This window comes from Ptychodera flava, unplaced genomic scaffold (assembly GCF_041260155.1).
Source record: "Ptychodera flava strain L36383 unplaced genomic scaffold, AS_Pfla_20210202 Scaffold_58__1_contigs__length_828623_pilon, whole genome shotgun sequence".
In the NCBI taxonomy this organism is placed as follows: Eukaryota; Metazoa; Hemichordata; class Enteropneusta; family Ptychoderidae; genus Ptychodera; species Ptychodera flava.
The window spans coordinates 514,062-533,883 of NW_027248380.1; the positions used below are offsets into that span (position 1 = coordinate 514,062).

The 19,822-nt window shown below is 39.6% G+C and overlaps 1 protein-coding gene across 1 annotated transcript; it reads left to right on the top strand.

Annotated features, from left to right (window-relative positions):
* Window positions 1–4,278: 4,278 nt before the first annotated feature.
* Window positions 4,279–6,840, top strand: LOC139128535 (uncharacterized). The gene is made up of 3 exons (XM_070694300.1): window positions 4,279–4,539; window positions 5,392–6,140; window positions 6,235–6,840. The coding sequence occupies exons 1-3, from the start codon at window positions 4,335–4,337 to the stop codon at window positions 6,838–6,840; spliced, it is 1,560 nt and encodes a 519-aa protein (XP_070550401.1). The 5' UTR covers window positions 4,279–4,334.
* The last annotated feature ends 12,982 nt before the right edge of the window (window positions 6,841–19,822 follow it).

Sequence of the window (19,822 nt, forward strand, 5' to 3'; positions counted from 1 at the left end):
TGATTTAAAAAAAGGAAAACAAACTGTAGTAGATGTATGAGGAACAAAAATTTCCACAAAAATTATCAGATGTTACAGACAGTATTCCATAAATGTATGTCCTTAGTTAGAGTTTGTATAATTTATCTCAATTCAAAAAAAAGAGACCAGGGAATTTTCAATATAAACCAATGAATGTGACAGAGAAGTCATGCAGATGGATGCAAACGTCTACAGGATGTAAATAACATAAGCACAGATCAAATTTTAAACACTGTTTATTTTGAAATTTTAAAGACTTAAATGCGTCTTTCAAACTGTGCAACAACATACAACTTTGCACACTGACCAAAAAGTCCTCAATCTCTGTCATACGTATTTGGAATCTCACAAATATAGCTAATGCCACCATGTTTAACAAAAATTGCAGAAGCTAAAATATCATTCAAAGGAATAATCTCTAAACCACTTTCAAGAATGTCAACCACATGTACAGCACCACAACACAGGCGTGTGATTTGTTGACATGGCTGAAGAAATGCTACATTGTGTACATGTTCAAATGCGTCAGTGAACTGTGCAAAGTAGATCACAGTGCCAAATTTTGTGTCATTTTCAACTCTGTACTTAATGACACTCTGATTTCTTTGTAATAATCTTGTATATTTTGTTCCATATACATAAAAATCTCCATCTTTGATATATATTTTGTGAAAACTACAAATTTCTGAGCTAACTAAGGTGAACTGTTTGCTTAGGTAAGCATATTCCTCTCTGCTGAGCATTTTATACGACGGCTTGCCAATCGCATACACAGTCTTTGTAAGCCGTGTTCGATTGTGAGATATAGTGTCCATTAAGCCTCTGTGAAAATCCCATTCTTGCGAGCCAGAAATGAGATATTTTTCAGATAATATGGGCAATGCCTGAACAATGTTTATGCTGTTGACAATTTGCATGGCAATTCCTTGACTACCATGAATATGTTGGACAATGTAACCATTGAAATCTTCAAATACAAAACAGTTATTAGCAAAAAGAGGGCCATTAGCTATCACATTTTTGTTATATGTACTAACTGATGGAAATTCATAGTCATAATGCGACCAGAATACAACTGGCAACACTTTTTCACAAATGTATACAATGATGTTGTGCCACAGCAATGTCATTGGGGCTTATGGCCTGCTTTGATAGTAAGAAGGTCCCTTGAACAAGCAAGCAGATATGAAGAAATAATCTTCCTGTAGAATATTTCTCAGAATGGGGACCCCCCAAAACAAAAGGAAGTTACGGAATTCAGCAGATTTCCAGTGTACCAAATCATCAAGAGATCTGGGAAGACGTGTTATATTCACAGTGGGCTTGATTTTTGATAAAGCATCATTTACAAATTCTCGTTGATCAAAACAAGAATATGGTTTGTGCCTATGTTCCTTGGAGAACCACAATGTTAACAATGTTTTCATGACTCCAGCACAAATGCCATGCATATAATCAATTACATAACCATCAATGACATTAAAATGCTTCAAAAACAGAAACCAAGATGGCCCCTTTATACCCTGTGAAATGTAACATTTATCACCAGCCTGAATTTTTCTCACAGCACTATTGACATCTTGTTCCAATGATTCTACTGTTCGTACAGGTTTCTCTGGATCTGCCTGATATGGGAAAACATGACAATGTCCTCCTTTCTCAGTTTTAAAGTTTCTCCAGGTTGTAAGCAGTACCAGCAACTGTGTTTTCCATTAAATTGAATTGAATTTGATACCGGACACTTGGCTGGCAAATCGCATACACATGAAAGCAGAGTAGCTTGACAAATAAATTCCGTTCCAGTGTAATCCACCACTGATACACCTATCTTCAAGTTGCCGCAGCTCCTCATACATAGGCTTAAAAAACTCCACATAAGGGGCTTTTTAGTGGATATCCACACTCCATAAAAAATCATATTTTCTCTTGCTTTTCTTTCCTGGATTGGCAACTCATTAATCATGAGATAGACTGGCCACATTGATACCCGGGAGCTTTTAAATATGGCTACTCCATCTGTATTCATAGCAAATGACAAATTGTTCTCATTACTTAAAAAGCCTTTCCTAAATAGTGATTTGTAATTTTGACCATCATAAACATCTTTGATGTGATCATCACTTTTGGCATAATGATCAAATCTATGAGACCTTACATGATTGGCAAATGATTTACTTTTGAACATAGTTCTAATTTGAGATATGCAAGAATGGAGGACAAAATATGCCATGGCTCCAGGTTTTGTCAAATCTGTCAGACAATGCCTGTTACTGCAAGTTTTTGAGTTGCTATCCACATGAGTGTAGCAATGTGCACAATAATACCTAATCTCCGGAAAGGATATGTGTTTTTTTAGGAACTGTCTAATCCCATACAAAGATTTGGCACTTTGCTGTCTTCTGGTAATAAAAGTCCAAGCAATGGTAGCAGATATGACATTGCTTCATCAGACAAGCGAAAACGTATCATGAAACAGCACAGGAGCAAGACTGTAACACCAAGTAGAGCCTTGAACCTTCATAAATGGTTGCCTCATCATCATTCACATCTGCATGTATCTCGGTGTTTTCCTGGAATTCAGTAGTATTATATACAAACTCAGCAACACTGTCAAGTACTGTAGTTGTTTGTGCTGATTCATGTATCAGTGTATCATTCTCCCGCAATGCAGTATTATGTAGTTCGTTGAAAGATCATTGATGAAGTTATCCTGCTCATCATTAACAGGAGGTGTATAGGAATCTATGGAACAGGGGCTCTCCAACTCATCACTTTCTTTTGTGGAAGCTACTTTACCAGTCTCTTTAACTTCATCAGTTCTGTTAGGGGTCTTTTTCTCTTGGCACAAATCACTTGTAGGTAGTTGCTCATTTAAAGTAATTTCAAACACCTACAAGAAAGCCACCATGATATTAATTGTTGATGCATTGCAATAATTTTAGAAAAGTGGGATCAATTGAGTCTAATAGCGCTGTTCACGGTTACAGGTTTGTTACTAAATATAGCTGTACGTGTGCGACATCGGACACGCAGCTTGAAATGTGGACAAATTTTATCAATGTTGCATGCGTGGCTGTTTTTGCAGCTTGTACTCAGAGTCGTGAATATGACTTTTTTTAGTATGCACTGTTACAATAGCAGTCGCCCAGTGAGATGTATTTTCGTCGTTCTTGCATGCGTAATTTTCAAAAGCGTAATCTAAAATTGCGGACAAATATTTATTTTTGCATATTAATGAGAGAACAGTGATGTAAACTGTGAACGGCCCTATTAAAATGTAAGACTGCTATGGAGTCATAAATCATAAGTGACAACAGCAGTGATTCCAGGGTAAAACATTCACAATCACATTCCAAAGTAATGACGATACCTTCAGTTCTACATACTGAAAATATTCCTCTGTTAGTGCTCCATGTAGATTTATGCAGAGCTGTCCTTCTCACCGTTATTATTTTCTAATGAAATGAAGTGAACATCATGTTTATGTATGGTAGCTGCGTCCGTATACACACGCCATCCGCTTTTGACTGCATTCGAAGGACAGTCTCACAATGTTTACTGTTAAATAACCCATGTGTTTCGAACCTGCATACTTTTAAAAGGTACTCACATTTTCAGACGTAAAGACGGCTGGTTTTGTCGTTAAGTATTTCTTATAAGGTCCACGTTTTCGCGTCGTTGAACAACTGGCCACGCAGTCATCAACATGTACCGGTACGTCACAGGACGACGACACACACTTGCGACGGTTCTGCATCTGCCATTGTTAAAGTTCGACGACTACAACCTACATAAAACTTAATTTAGGCGCAGTAAGAGTACTGTTCTATCCGCAAACCTTAAACCGCTTCAATTTTGTTAGCTAATCGAGGCGGATGGACTAACTTCTGCCGATGCACGATGTCTTGACTCCAGAAAGTGTTGAGCTTCCACCAGAATGAGTGGACGGGCCGCAATAGGGTACTATGCATTCTTGGGCTGTCGTAAATTAGTGTGCTGGAATTTAACAGGCTAGATCAGTTTCGCAACAGTGTTCACTTTAATGGTCACAGTGTTCGACTCTCGTACTTTAGTGACCTCTACGCATAAAGTCTTCTTTCTGGTTATTATAAATGTAAAAGAACAGTGTACGTGTACGCATAAAATGTCTAAATTTTTGCGACGGTCACGACCCTTGACCTCCATACTTCGACCAATGTAGTGTGTTCCCGCGTTATCATATTGGATATCGAATCTTTCTCAAAATTGCGCGCAGTTGTTTGAAGTAACGGCTAACAGCTAGCTCGGACCTTCAGCTACAAATCTTACGAATTATGGCTGATTTCTCAGTTGTTTATTTCCCCAGTGACGACACGTTTTTCGTCAAAACTGCAAGAGAGTTATGTCTTAGTTGTAATGTGTCACTGTCAGTAGGCACAAAGGTAAAGTGTGTTTTCCCCACGACAGTGTTGGATGACAGTGGCCGAGAAAGTGAGTCACCGGTGGAGTATGAAGGAACTATAATTTTCCATTCATCCGGTAAGTGTTAAATGCGTATTTAAAAAGTGCAATTCGTATAAATTTAGAGGGACTGTACAGCAGAGTTCTCTGTACATCGTTGTTTTCCTCGAAAGCTTTGTTTTGTATATGATCCGACATTTTTAACTTGAGCTTAAGGTGTGAATTAAAGTTTCCTTTGACAGGACGGAGGGAGGTGACTACAGCTCGGTTGTGCGTTGTTCATATATAAGCGGCCGCCGGGGTATTCATCGCGCGATGGCTGTTTTTTGGCGATCATTAAACGAGCAAGTCGCTGCCATTTATAGCATTGTCTTAATTCGTAGCTGCCGATTCGTACATTCTTACCTTGTCTGCGATGCCTTTTTATAAGTAAAACGTCAGTTCAAAAATTGCAAAATGACTGAAAACCCCTACATTTTTAATGTTAGCGTGGGAAATATCGTTATAAAGGTCATAAAGTGGAAATTTTGACTTCGATTAACCGTTTGCGCTAGGAATTATCGTGTTGAATATGTAGCTATGTATGCGCCATTTCAGACTAATACGGCCAAAATGGCGGCTCACCACTGGCGAAACTCGTGAATGTTAGCGGATGTTAGCTTCACTCGTACTCAAGGTCGATCAGATAAGGAGTGAGTTGTGCCTGTTTTCATTCACATCGCAAATGAGGTTACATTAGCCGTTTTGAAGCAATTTTTTGTCGCTTTCTATTTTCTGGGGTCCACAAATTTAAAAAAAACAAAACCAGCTTGGAAGATGAATGTGGCTGTGTACAACTTACGATTCCACATGGTGTAACATGTATTTTTACTTCTTTTATACCCAGTCACTTTTACAATCCGTTCTTATTATTAAATTTCATATTTCCAGGTAAGAAGCCTTGTATTGAAAGGCTGAAAAAGTATACAGAAATGGTGAAGGGGATACCTAAATCACAACGAATGGAATGTTTTGTGACCCAGGGTAAACAAGATATGAAGGATGCAGAAAAAAGTGGAAAACGAGGGGCAGCAGGGAAGCTTAGAGTTGTCCTAGATGAGCTAAGTGAAAATAACTCTAATGCCAACCACAAGTCACGTAAAAGAAACACAAGTGATCTGGAAGATACTTTAAAAACAAAAAAAGTTAAGGCAATAGAAAAGCCTAAGAAAATCAAGTCAAAAAAACAGGGAAAAGTGGTAGAACATGGCAAAAAGCAGCATGCCAGCAAGACCCAACCCAAGACCCCACCCAAAAAAAGACTGAGTGAGGAGGATATTGTGAATATGGCTATGCTTACAGGCTTTGACAAAGAACTCAAAAACATAGGACAGAAAGTTTTGGAAAATGGCACAAAATCCAAATCTACCAGCAGTGTACAAGCTAAACCAACTGCACAACATTCAAGCCCACCAGACAGGGGTCAACAACCCCAGCCGAGTTCTAAAACTAACCAACTTACTCAACCAAAATCTTTTGGGCTTCTCCAGCCAGATTCTCCGAGGGGACCAGCTCCACCACCACCACCACCACCTCCCATTTTTGATGCCTTTGACAGTGCTCCAAATTCTCCCAGAGGACCAACTCCACCACCACCACCACCACCACCACCACCTCCTCCGAGTTTGATGCCTTTGACAGTGCTTCAAATTCTCCAAGAGGACCAACTCCACCACCACCACCACCTCCTCCTCTGAGTTGTAATGCCTTTGACAGTGCTTCAAATTCTCCCAGAGGACCAGTTCCACCACACCACCACTACCTCCAAGTTTTGATGCCTTTCAAGGTGCTTCAAATTCTCCCAGAGGACCAGTTCAACCACCACCACCACCACCACCACCGAGTTTTGATGCCTTTCAGGGTGCTTCAGATTCTCCCAGAGAACCAGTTCAACCACCACCACCACCACCACCGAGTTTTGATGCCTTTCAGGGTGCTTCAAATTCTTCCAGAGGTCCAGTTCCACCACCGCCACCACCACCTCCTCCACCTCCTCCAAGTTTTGATGCATTTCAGAGGGCTTCTAGTTATCCCAGAGGACCACCACCACCTCTGAGTGCCACACGAGCCCATCCAACATGGTCTTACTTTCCTCATGGTTCTCCAAGAGGACCCATGCCTTCATCAGGACATGACCAACCAACCCCAGTGAATTCAAGTCCCTATCAGTGTCAAAGTAAAGGTGTATCACAATTTACTAGTACCTGTATGAACACCTCTGCAGACTATCTAAGAAACTCAATGGATTGGTGCTCGGTGAAGAAACTTCACTTGTTGCTCTGCAGGAAGAGAATCAACGACTTCGTGATGACATCAAATCTTTGGCAGCAGAAGAAATGAAATGTGGCGCAAATCAGGTAAATACAAGCATTTTCATTTTTTTACTACAGGTACTCAATTATGCGTCAAACAGTACCGGTGTAGATCACGTGTTAAGGTGTTTCATTACATGCCTTGTACATCGAATGTTGTGCACTCCATAGGATTCAATGGTAACTCGTCGATGACACCGGGGGCCACATAGTCATCAATAGTCCAAACCCAGAATTCGAATCGACCACAGTACAAACAAAGCCATGTGCGCAAACGCGCATAGACGTATGTGTATTTCCATACACATCAGTACACATGTGGATTTGTTTGTACCGGCATCACATGATTATTTAGGCGTACTGAGTCTGTAGAATGCATCGCGTCCTTTTTATTCCGAAGTAGAACCATTGTCTGAAAGTGAACTGGAACTACTCTGAACTTGACAACTTTTGGATGTAAAATGTTAAAATTTCACGTTTTCCATAGAAAATACGATTTTAGGAAAATTTTGCATTAAAAAATGGAAAAACTGCATAACGGTATTTTAAATATATCAATGCTCCATTCGATGATAAAAATTGTTCCATTTTTAACGGAAGAGAGGCACGTTATAAAAACATAGCCCAAACAAGGTATTATGTACTCCCGGGGCATGAGACAATTTGCCCTCCTTGCATTAGGCAAATGGTAACCTACCCTCGGGCACATAGTATCATGTTCGGGCTATAATATATGTTAATGCACAGGCTGAAGTAATCACACATAATCGATTTACAGCATTTTCAGATGACTTGTTTTTTGTTTGCTTTTAACAAAGGAACAAACAGCGCTATGAACAACACTACTGCCGTTGAAAAGCATACAGATACTGATTGCATGTGTAAAGCAATGCAAATCATGCAATCCATCATTGAGAACTCATCTCCGACTAAACACGGAGATCTTACTAACATGGTACAGGTCAACACTTCACCGGCATCGACAACACTAAAACACCACAGCAAGGTTCACCTACCTGCATATTGCCAGCTTCAAGAGCCATTTCAAGTCCATCATCTCTTCGTAATTTGAGTAAAGATGAAACTGGCAAACCATGTGCACTTGATGATGTAAGTATTCAACTTTCTCACTTTATGGGTGTTGCAATTTACATGGTAATAAATACATGCCCTTATGAAATCATGATGGTCACATACATATTCACTTAAAGGGACCAAGTCACCCATTTTTCATGAATTTTGTTTGATACAAAATACTGGTTATAATTATTTGACATGTTGAAAGATAATGAATAGGTGACCATGCACATATTCGACCCAGTGCTAGACATGATACATGAAACCATCGCGTAAATGAATTAATGGTCATAACGATTAATTCATTTTTGCAATGGTTTCATTTGCCTAAAACCGGGGTCGAACATATGCACTGTCACCCATTCATTTATTATCTTTCAACATGTCAAACAGTATAAGCAGTATCTCGTATCAAACAAAATTCATGAAAAATGGGTGACTTAGTCCACTTAGAATTTAAAATATGTTGAGAAATTTGTCACTTAACAGATCCAAACTCATTTTTTTGAATCACTTGTGTTTGGTTTCTTATGTAGTAGATGGTGTTTATCAAAGGATTGAAAACTTAGAAATCTACCAATATTTACTAGAATTTATTATACTTCTGTCATCAATTGTTTTGGCGTGTTATTCATTGTACTCTTTCTTGAAAGGGCGTGGTGTTTGCTTGGGTAATTCATTTTATGTCAAGCACACTTTTATGTCGACACCATTGGCTTTCTGATATATATTTAATAGGACTTTTAATATTGCAAAGCATACTGAAATTGAGAATCAAAATATGAATTGGTCATTTTTAAATAATTTTTTTTTTACTTGAATAGGAATCTACATGTCTTTGAACAAGGTACAGTATTCAGTAGTTTGCTTAGATAATGATAGATGGTGTGATAACTTTTCACTGAATCTTTGCACTGCATTAACTTTTAGCAGTTTCACAACTGTAAATGCGCTTGTAAGGGGCTTCCAATGCCTAGTGTGAGAACAACCAGTGTTGTGTATATGGTAAAAAACGCTTAGCCTATTTCTTTGCTGTGTTTATAACCACTACAACATCTCGGGAAGTAGAAGGGTTGTGGTTTGTAGCAGCTGCTGCTTTCATCTTGGTAATCATTGCAAATGTGAAGTACTGCTGAGTATTTCTGTAATGAGTACACTAATTATCTACCTATGTACTTTACTAACACCCAGCTGTTTTGCTGTATATTACTTTCCACATACTCCTTGTAAGTTGTTGTATTACACTGTACCTACCCAATTTACCCTTATCCTGCCATGTTCATATTTCACCATCAGGTCTGTTAAAGCCAGTGAAGCATAATATCTCCCATTTAGTGCATTTTAACAAAAAAATGAGCATTTGAAGGCCCCTGAAATCACAGATACTGTAAACATGATTTTTATGGACTAAAGCTGTTGGAACAGACCAAGCAAAATGGGTGGGAATACGTATGGTTTTTGCTCAATACCTTTTCACCGAGCTGGCTAACGGGGAAGTGATACTGTCTGGCAGGTAAAGGGTTAAAGTATAGGTCTTGGCATCAAGCGCAGCAATCTAATCCTGCATATTGTTTTGTGTTCGCAGACAATACCAATAGTTGTAACAAAGGAGAACCCACAACAATTTGCTGATGTCAAAGTGTCCTCCATGGCTCTTTACAAGGCAGAAATGGCAGCTTCAAATTCTAAAGACTTCTTTGGTGAGTGTAACTTCTACAGTACATACATTTACATTTAAACTATTTTATCTATTTGTGTTTTCTTTCCTCGGGGCAACGCTCATAAAGTTTGGCACTAGACTGATTATTGATCTGTGAGGAAAGAATGAAATTGAAATGTCGTGTCTCAGACACTCTCTTAAAGTGTGTGGGGTTTAACTCCAAAAGTATTGGTCTGATACTGTACTCTGCAACTTATAAAGGAAGATGAAAACCGCACATTCCAAGGAACTGACATTCCCACTTTGTTGAAGTATACACAACACATGACGATATCATCCTTGTTAAACGTACATGTTGGCGCTACCATTGTCCCAAGTGAAAATTGGAAAACATACCATAACCATTTGCTTTTTCTTTTCGGTCTAGGAACACTTCTAAACGAACTCATTGACATTGTATTCACTAAAGAAGAGTTGGCGAAGTCTGGTGGACTTGGGCTCCGAAAAAGCAAGGATGGAGATGATAAGCCCCCATTGGATTCTCACCGTGTTAATGCAATACAGGTAAGTTGACCTCCAGGTTTTCGGTTTAATTTCTCTCATGCCAATTAATTCATCATGTAGAAAATATTTTCTTATGGCCATCATTGTTGTGATGAGTAACAGACTTCCAACAACATTGGTTTGTGGCCTCCTGTTGCCAGGGTCACAAACCATGTATGCTGGCAGTAGAATGCAATATTTATTCATACCTTGCAAAAAAAAATAAATGTGTGACTGTCAGGTAAAAAATTGCTTTAAACAATTTTGTGACTGGTGATCAGTCCTCTGGGAGAATTTGAAGCACTGTCAAAGGCATTGGTTCTGTTAATTGACAAAGTTCTCAACATATTTTAAATTTTAAAGTCACCCATTTTTCATGAATTTTGTTTGATACGAGATACTGCTTATACTGTTTGACATGTTGAAAGATAATAAATGAATGGGTGACAATGCATATGTTCAACCCTGGTTTTAGACAAATGAAACCATTGCAAAAATGAATTAATCGTTATGACCATTAATTCATTTTGCGATGGTTTCATGTATCGTGTCTACAAGTGGGGTCAAATACCGGTATATGCATGGTTACCCATTCATTCATTATCTTGGTCATCAACAAGAACAATTTAATCCGCTTCCTGCCAAGTGGTACCACCACTATTTCGTGGTTCAAGATGACCCCATTGCCTTTGTCATTTTCGATATTTATTCCTTGGACCTGGTAAATTTCATGGTTACCTTGAATGATAATGATTATTGGACCTGATTGATGTCTATTTGTATTGTTTATCTGTGGAGCCCAGTAGAAAGAGGATTGAATATCTTAGATGGTAATGCAATGCATAGGGAATACTTTTTTTGTGAATTGTACTGCAGGGTGGTTGCATCAGACTAGTAGCTGTGGCAACCAGTCAATACAGTGTTCACAAGCCCAATACAATGTGTTCATTTTGCACATAAATTCCTCTATATGCATGTAACAAATCACACACGTTCTTATATTATTTTTCTTAACAAATGTTGCTAAGTTCATTATCTTCTTTCTTTCTTTCTTTCTTTCCAGTGTGCTTGTCAGCCAAGGGCCTGGAGAAATTCGGCAAAAAAGATCATGAATTATCTAAAAAGGCCTTCAACGTAAAATTCCAGAACAAAATCGGAAATGCCAGACGAGACCTGGCCAGAGCTAAACTGACCTCGTTTAAAAAATAATCTTGAACTAAACCAATTTTCACTTAGTCCATGAAATTTTTTGAAGCCGAAAATTTATTAAATTGGTAATCAGACCTACAGATATGTGTTGTGGTTTTCTTTCGAACGTTTGGAAAGGTGAGTCTGCTTGTGTTTGCTGGGTTCAGGTGAGTGTGAGCTGCTTTCAACTCTGTTTGGCCTGGCTTAGTTTTTGGCCAAATATAGTTAAATTACATCTCCAACAATTATTTCACATTCACTAAAAGGTCCTGTGTAAAAGTACTTAATTTCACTGGAATTAGCTTTCACTTATTTCTTTTTTGCTTACACCTTCCAAAGATGCAAATGAACTGTGTTTACCAAAATAATCACACAGCAACATAAGTAAATTAAAATCCAGTGTCAAATTAGTACTTTTCATGGTGCTCTTTTTCTGTCAGAATGATCCTGTCATTCATATGTGCATTCAAATAACCATTCGTTCACATACATGTGAATGGTTCAAAATGACCATTCGTTTTTCAAAATAACCATTCATTCACATGTTATAACCCTTCGTCCACATGTTATAACCATTCGTTCACATGTATGTGAGTGGCTAGCTCATTTAAATATTTCGGCCTATACACATGCTTCTGAAATGACTGTGGACTGGCTAACTGCCTATTCCCTATGCACATACATTTAGCCATGCCAATTAGCCATGTGAATGCTAATTTCACATGCTACTGACAGGCATTCCTGTTCTATAAGGGATAATCTACATAAACTGGTCCCTCGTACTCGTGGGGGTGCCTTCCGGGGCGGCCGACGCGTTTTTGTAACATCGATAGACTCACAGTGGGAGCGGATCTCGTGGAATTCCCTTCATCATTCGCAAAAGAGAATCGTAACATTCGATACATGCTAACAGTGATCGATGTGCTAAGCAAATATGCATGGGCCAGGCCGATACAGTCAAAAACGGCAGATGATACTCTGAAGGCACTACAAGACATATTAAGAAATCCGGGAGAAGGCCCGACAAACTTCAGACAGATGAGGGGCGGGAATTTACGAACGAAAAATGCAGGGGTGGCTCCAGGAGGCGGGAATTCATTGGTTTCACACCTACAGTGAAAAAAAGCTAGCGTCGTTGAACGTTTTAATCGGACGCTTAAGACGATGATGTGGAAATACTTTACATACAGACAGACACGTGAATGGCTTTCTATTTTACCAGAACTTCTCGAGAATTACAATAACACCGTTCACGGAAGTATCAAAATGAAACCCAGGGACGTAACAGAGGAGAACGATTGGCAGGCATTTTATACACTATTCGGTCCTGAGTTGGCAGCCGGGGGAGTTGACCCTGAATTCAAGCCGGGAGAACGGGTTCGAATTACAAAATACAAGACCACTTTTAAGAAAGGATATTTGCCAAATTGGACAGAGGAGATTTTCGTAGTTTCAAAAGTTGTGTACGCAGCTGGACTAGGAACGCCACCAGTTTACAAAATAAAAGATCTGAATGGAGAGGAAATACTCGGCACTTTCTATTCTGATGAACTTCAGAGCGCCCTTTCGGACGAGCTGTACAGAGTAGAACGAATTTTGAAGACGAAAAAAATTAGAGGAAAGAAATATTATCTGATAAAATGGAAAGGTTATCCAGAAAGTTTCAATAGTTGGGAGCCGGAGGAAAATGTTATTAGAACTTCGTAAGTTCCTGTGCTGGTACTACGTAAGTACTTCGTAAGTTCCTGTCCATGGTACTTGTCAAGTACTACGTAAGTACTAACGTAAGTATTTACGAAAGTTATTCAATAAGTACCATGGAAAAAGTCTTGAAAGCCGAAAGTGTCAGTTTACCACCCCACTTCCACCCCCCACCTGGCCAAGTATTTATCATGTACTGTCGTAAGTAATGTTCACTTACTGCATCTTTTTCGGCCGTATGTGGATGAGGTGGTACCCCCTCGGTTCCTGAACATATTAAGTTTGCAAGATCTTCAAAACGACTTCTCATGTTACCACAGTCCGTTCTTTCGAGTCCCCCTTTTTCAGCTTTATATATAAGTTCTGGTTGAAGTATAATGTACACAACTGACATGAGCCATAGACAAGTAACTTCAAAGTCCGGTGTTACAGAACCGTAGGGTTTCATAATGTCAAGTGCTCGTAGGTCAAACGAAGCATTATAAGCACACACAGATTCACAAGCGTTAAGAAGTTTGTGTAGGTTCTTTAGTGAGACTCGAGGTTGTTCTAGTTGTTCTTGATTAGGTGGGAAGTACGCTTTTTCAAGTTTTTCCTCCTTGAAACCGTCTATTAAAAATCCCTGGCTGCCGCCGCTCCATGCAATTCCAAAGTCAAAAGCTTGTGGATATTCTACTGGTCCGACTGTCTCGGTATCAATTGTTGGATTAAGTATATTCTTGAGAACGAGGGGGGTAAGAGCGTTCCGAATTACCAAACATGGAAGTCTGTAGTCGTGGCAAATTTCTAAGAAAGTCTGTTTGAACTTGTTGTGAATCTCTTCTAGTTCTTCTAAGGCGGCTATTTCGTACGACCTGGCTCGAGTCAACACATTCCGCCTGCAATAATCCCAAGGCATATCTTTGAATATGATAATGAAACTGGGTAAATGGTCAAATGCTCTAGAAACAATCTTTTTTTCTTCCGACTCCGTGGAAACGCCCCGGATTCGAGAAAAAGTCAGATGTTGAATTATGGAAGAGTCACAAATAATGTAGCGTTCCGAAGGGAGGCCCCCCTCCTCCCTCCTCCCAGCCTGACATTGTAAACTAAGCGTATGTTCTATAAACTGGTTCTGAAAATCGGCAATCGAAACGTGGGAGCGCCCATTATAAAAGTCGGCAATGTTGCTGGAAAAACTAGTGTCAAATTCTGGTACGTGATACGGATCCAAATTTACTGCATCGTAACTCTTACCACTTCCAGTTGGTCCATTTATGAATATGTATGACATTTTGGGGATACTATATCATAGAAAAAAATTTTTTTAAATTATTTTATTAAGATATATACGATAAGACAATGACAATCCTTTCTATTTCAGATGCAATAAAAATACTTGAAACCGGAGAAAACATCAAAATTGATGATGGAGGCAAATTAGTATTTGGTGAATATGTAGATCCTTTCATATACGTAGACAGTGAGCTAGAAGTAGTTTTCAACATCGGACCTAAATATGGTTCTAAAGATCCAGCTACATGTGATGGGGTGTGTGTCCGTTGGCAACCGAGTCTTCAAAAGTTTACTGATTTAATAATATTCCGTACCCTAGGTGAAAGTTTCGATGCATCTACTGCTAAAAGTTTATGCTGCAAGCCTGGCTGCTACTCCAAGACTGGATTTTACAATCCATCTAAAGTGTATCAGAAACGAGGGGAGCGGGGCGCAGCCAGTTGCGTATTTTAAATTTCAGTTTAAAAGAGGGAGAAACACTTCCAATTTCGCTACATGTATTGATATGGTTCAAGAATTGACTGTGCTTTTAAAGCAGTGAGCCATTGCCAGTCCGAGAAAATCCTGCTATTGTACCTCGTAATATCAGGAAAGGTAGTAAGATAGAATTCTTAGCATTTAAACCGCGATTAAGTAAGCGTGCTCTTTCTTTCACTGTTGAGAGATTAATATTTTGTGCTGCACCTAATAAACCAGAAATTCAAGATGCGGAAGAACTAGTCGACTTAGAAAGATTAGGCGAGATATATAAACAAATAAATGCTGCCAAAAATATTATAGTGGATTTGATGAATTAGAATAGATATTTCTTTTAAGAAAATTTTTATGATATATATAGGACAGTACAATGGATCCAATCGTGAATGAATATAAGATAAACCAATTGGCGATATACTTGACCTCGATTTAAATAGAGGGCTAGACACTCAGAATTATCTGTATACCATGACTCACACAGATTTAACAGATTCTTCAGGTAAAGGTTTTACTCTAGAAAATCCTTCGGTAAAAAACATGGATAGATTTCAATGATCTTAGAGAAGAATTGGTGAAGAAATGGGAGAAGGTGCCGCCGCAGTTTATTCCAAGGAGACTTACTGTGCATTACAGCATAAAAAAACGTCGCTTACGGAGAGCATTCAAAGATGTAGTTATAGAAAAAGATTTTTCCTCCGAAGTCAAGCGAGTCGAGGATATCGCGCAGATTGATATTGAAGGTATGGCCAAAGAAAGAAAGATGTACCGTGTTTTTACAGAAATGGAAGTCAAATTTTCAAATCCAAAAGATCAAAGTGTGCAAAATCGTACACACTATGTTAACTATAAGGAGGGTATATACACAAAAGATAAGGGAGGGGCGGCAGTGAAAGAACAATTAGTAAAAGACTACAAAGAATGGCTTGATAAAGCTGAAGCTGTTGAGGGCTCTGGTCTAGTTCTCGAGGAGATACTTAATTTTAAAGTAAGACTGGTAGAATTACTACTTGGGGCTGGCCCCGGCCCCCAACTGCCGGAATGGTTGAAAAATAAGAAATGTGTGAGCGATCTGGTCCTACTCAGAGGCGCCGAGGACTGCTTCCAGTATGCCGTCGTAGCAAGTTTAAAGTTAGCCGACCCCGAGTTTCGTAAAAAGAAGGCTGGTAATACCAGAAAAAATTGGAATACGTACTCTCCATTTATAGCCGATTACTGTTGGGAAGGTATTCCCTTTCCTACACCCGCCGATCTGACTGTGTTCAGGCCCTTCGAGCAGCAAAATCCAGGCATCAGACTCAAAGTATTTCAGATCTACGAGTCCGATCCCGATCCGTCCGGTATAACTGTGTTTTATAGTAGCGGAGCTCCTAACAGAACCCGTCCCGGAACCGTCCAGACAGCGAAAAATTTTACTAATAGTCGGTGAAGACGGCGGGGACCACTTCGTACCAATTACTGCGGAAAATCGCCTTCGTAATTCTAATAAAAATCGTAAGAATGTGCACAGACGGAAGTGTATTTGCCTGGTTTGTGGAAAAGGATTTGCGTCAACAGGAGAGTTGGAAGAACATGAGAATTATTGTGGAACAGACACTGCCCAGCCAGTTTTTCCTAAGGAAGTATGTCAATTTGAAGGACATCGGAAGAAGGTGGTGTCCCCCTACGTCGTCTACGCAGATACTGAAGCAATTATTGAGCGGGGCACTGGCCGACACATTCCAATTTGTCTTTCGTATGTTATGGTGGAACGGTGGGGCGAAGGGCGACCACCCACTGTTTATGGTAAAAGAACATTCACGGGGCTCTCCTGTGTTACAGAATTTCTAAAGGATATGAAGCGGAGGGCTGAGAATTATTCGAAATCGTATTATTGGAAAATAAAACCGATGGGGGATCCTTCTAATTACGGCAATCCAGTCTGTATTGCATGTGGAGAGCCGGCAGGATACCAAGACGGAACGACTTTTTATTGTGAAAAGTGCCGTCCGTCGAGAACCATTCCTATCTACTTTCACAACCTCAAGGGATACGATGGTTCTTTTATTTTGAAAGAATTACATGAAATCGACGCCGGAGGGGGACCAGAGCCTAAAATCATAGCTAAGACGGGCAATGGTGGAATTATGGGTCTCTCGAAAACATTTATTTTTCACGCCTCAATTGTTGTCGCCGGAGGGGAGATGGAGATAAAGAGACGCCACTTTTCTATAAAGTTTATGGACAGTGCTCAGTTGATGTCTGGGTCGCTCGCTAAGTTGGCAAAAACTGTGCCGGACCACGGATGGACGGCAGTACCACTTACGTACCCGGACATTCAAAGAGCGAAAGGTTTCTTTCCGTATGAATATTTAGATTCTCCAGAGCGATTGGAAGAAGAGGAGCTACCACCGAGGGGCAAATTTTATAGCGAATTGACGGAAGAGGGGATTTCAGAATCTGATTATGAGCATGCATTGAAGGTATGGGACGAAGTTGGATGTAAGACGATTAAAGATTATATGGAATTCTATTGTGAGACGGACGTTCTCCTTCTTGCAAATATATTCGAAAATTTCCGCGACACATGTTTAGAAGCGTACAAGTTAGATCCGGCCCATTACATGTCGGCGCCCGGCTTGACATGGGATGCTATGTTACTTTATACGGGTAATAAATTTGAGCTCATTCAAGATGCTGAGCAGATGAATTTCGTACAGAGGGGAATTCGAGGCGGTATCAGCCAGTGTAATATTCATTACTTACAGACAAATCATCCTGCTTACGTTGACGGAGCTGGCGGAACTGGATCCGGAGAAACCGTTAACCGAAATAAAATATCTCGATGCTAACAATCTTTACGGCATGGGCAATGAGTCAGGATATGCCCACGGGCGGACTTCATTGGATGACGATGGAAGAATTGTTAGAATGGTCTGCTCAGAATGATGGAGCAGGATTTGATTGGGACCCGGACGCCACCTTTCCACCAAGTTTTCTAGAAGTAGACTTAGAATATCCGGTCGAATTACATGAAGAACATTCGGATTTACCATTAGCGCCGCATCACTATGAATTTCCGAGGCAGGGCGGTCGACTGATTACAAGTGTGATGGATAGAGAGAGATACGTCTTACACTACAAGTTGCTGGAATTCTATCTTCGGATGGGAATGAGATTGAAAAAGATTTATCGGGTGCTTGCTTTCGATGAGCTCCATGTCTTGCAAAATATATTGACTTTAACACTAAAATGAGGACAAAGGGAGGACAGATTTCGAAAAGAATTTCTATAAGCTGATGATAATGCAATGTTCGGTAAGACAATAGAAGATGTTCGAAAGTACAGAGACTTTAAATTTGTTTCAGGACCGCGGTTCCGGCCGTAAAAAGATTCAGAAGTATAATCCAAAGATGAAACATATAACTTTCATAACTTCCGAAGAGGATGGTGATTCCTGCGACAGTGCCCTACTGGAACTGAAAACGGATGAGCATAGATATGTAAAACCAGTTTTCATCGGCGCCGCAGTACTGAACTTTCTAAGCTGCTAATGTATGAACGCATTACAATTACTTTCGGACCCAGTTCCCTGGAATACGATTAGCCTACATGGATACTGACAGTTTTGTTTACAGTGTACCATACCCTCCCGGGCCCGGACGTAACTTTCAATGATATAGTCCGAGAAGATGTTGAAAAGAATGGTGAGAAGTCTATATATGATACTAGTGGGATGAGCGGTCCCATGGTGGCCCCCAACTTTCCGAAGATTAATAAAAAAGTGATAGGTAAATTAAAGATGAGTTGAATGGTGAACCTATTCTTGATTTTGTCGGCATACGCTCGAAAGTGTATGCTTTTCGAACTCCAATTTCCGAGACGAAAAAAAAATAAAGGGATAAAAGATGTTTGTGTTAGAAAACATTTGAACTTTGAAGATTATAAAGATCTATTTGAAACTGGGAAGAAGCCGGAGCCGGCACAATTTGTACAGTTTGTACGGAAAAAGGCTGGAGAAATCCGTAGTGAAAAGCGTAGTAAAATCATGATGGCGCCAAATGATATCAAACGTGTGCAGCTATACAATCCAGACACGGGCGAATGGCTGGCAGAAACATGGCCGATAGGACGGACGACGGGTCATGGTTACGGTTTAAAATTGTAAAGACATTAATCTACTATTTTCAATAGAGACTAGGGCATCACTGATAACATAAATGTGGGCAAATATATTATCATTGTGAGCGTCATCGCCAACCCACGCGGTATCTTTCTTCAGGATCTCAAGCTGTATTCCGTCCTTTGTGTTCATTACTTTTAAACCATTTCCATGAAACTCAATATCTTTAAAGCTACGCAGATCGATAAACAGACAGAATTTATTCTTCAAATAATCGGCCTCATCTATATCAATTTCACACCAATCTTTATCTTCAGCAAAATACCGTCGCACCTCTCGCCAAAATTGTCTTGGTATCATCTTCTGAGCGTACACTTTATTTGCAATGCCTTCAATCATTACAGACACAGATTCAATGGAGGGTTAATGAAAAGTTCACTGTTCAGTTCTGCCTGATTCTGATTTTTAGTGAAGAGTATAGCGATACCTCTAATGCTACGTCGTGGTACATTTATATTTTCATTGATAACCGTGTCCGATTCTTTGAATGGGATTGTTCTAAAATAATGTATATGCTCGTAAAGGTAACTTTTTCCACCGTTGTAATAACCAGCAGTTGACCTCGCGAGATTGAGGTCAGAAATTGTCTCGTATTCCATTTGAATGTTTTTTAATTTATAATTGGTTGTAATCAGTTTATTACTGACAATTAATTGGGGGGCGGGTGCCAACGTAATTTCCCATTCAATATGACTCCCTAACGCTTTTGGATATGCAACTCCATGACCTGTCACGAGGGGATGAGTGAGACGAATAGCATATTTTGTTTTATATGTGTCAAAAGTAAATTATCGCCCACGACGGCGGCATCTGCATCGGTCGAACCGCTTCTTAATTTCTTAGATTTTCGTTCTGAATTCCATACAGTGTCATGTTCGTTCTCTCCTTTTTATGTTTGAAGAGATCGCGATAACATTCAATAAGGTTATA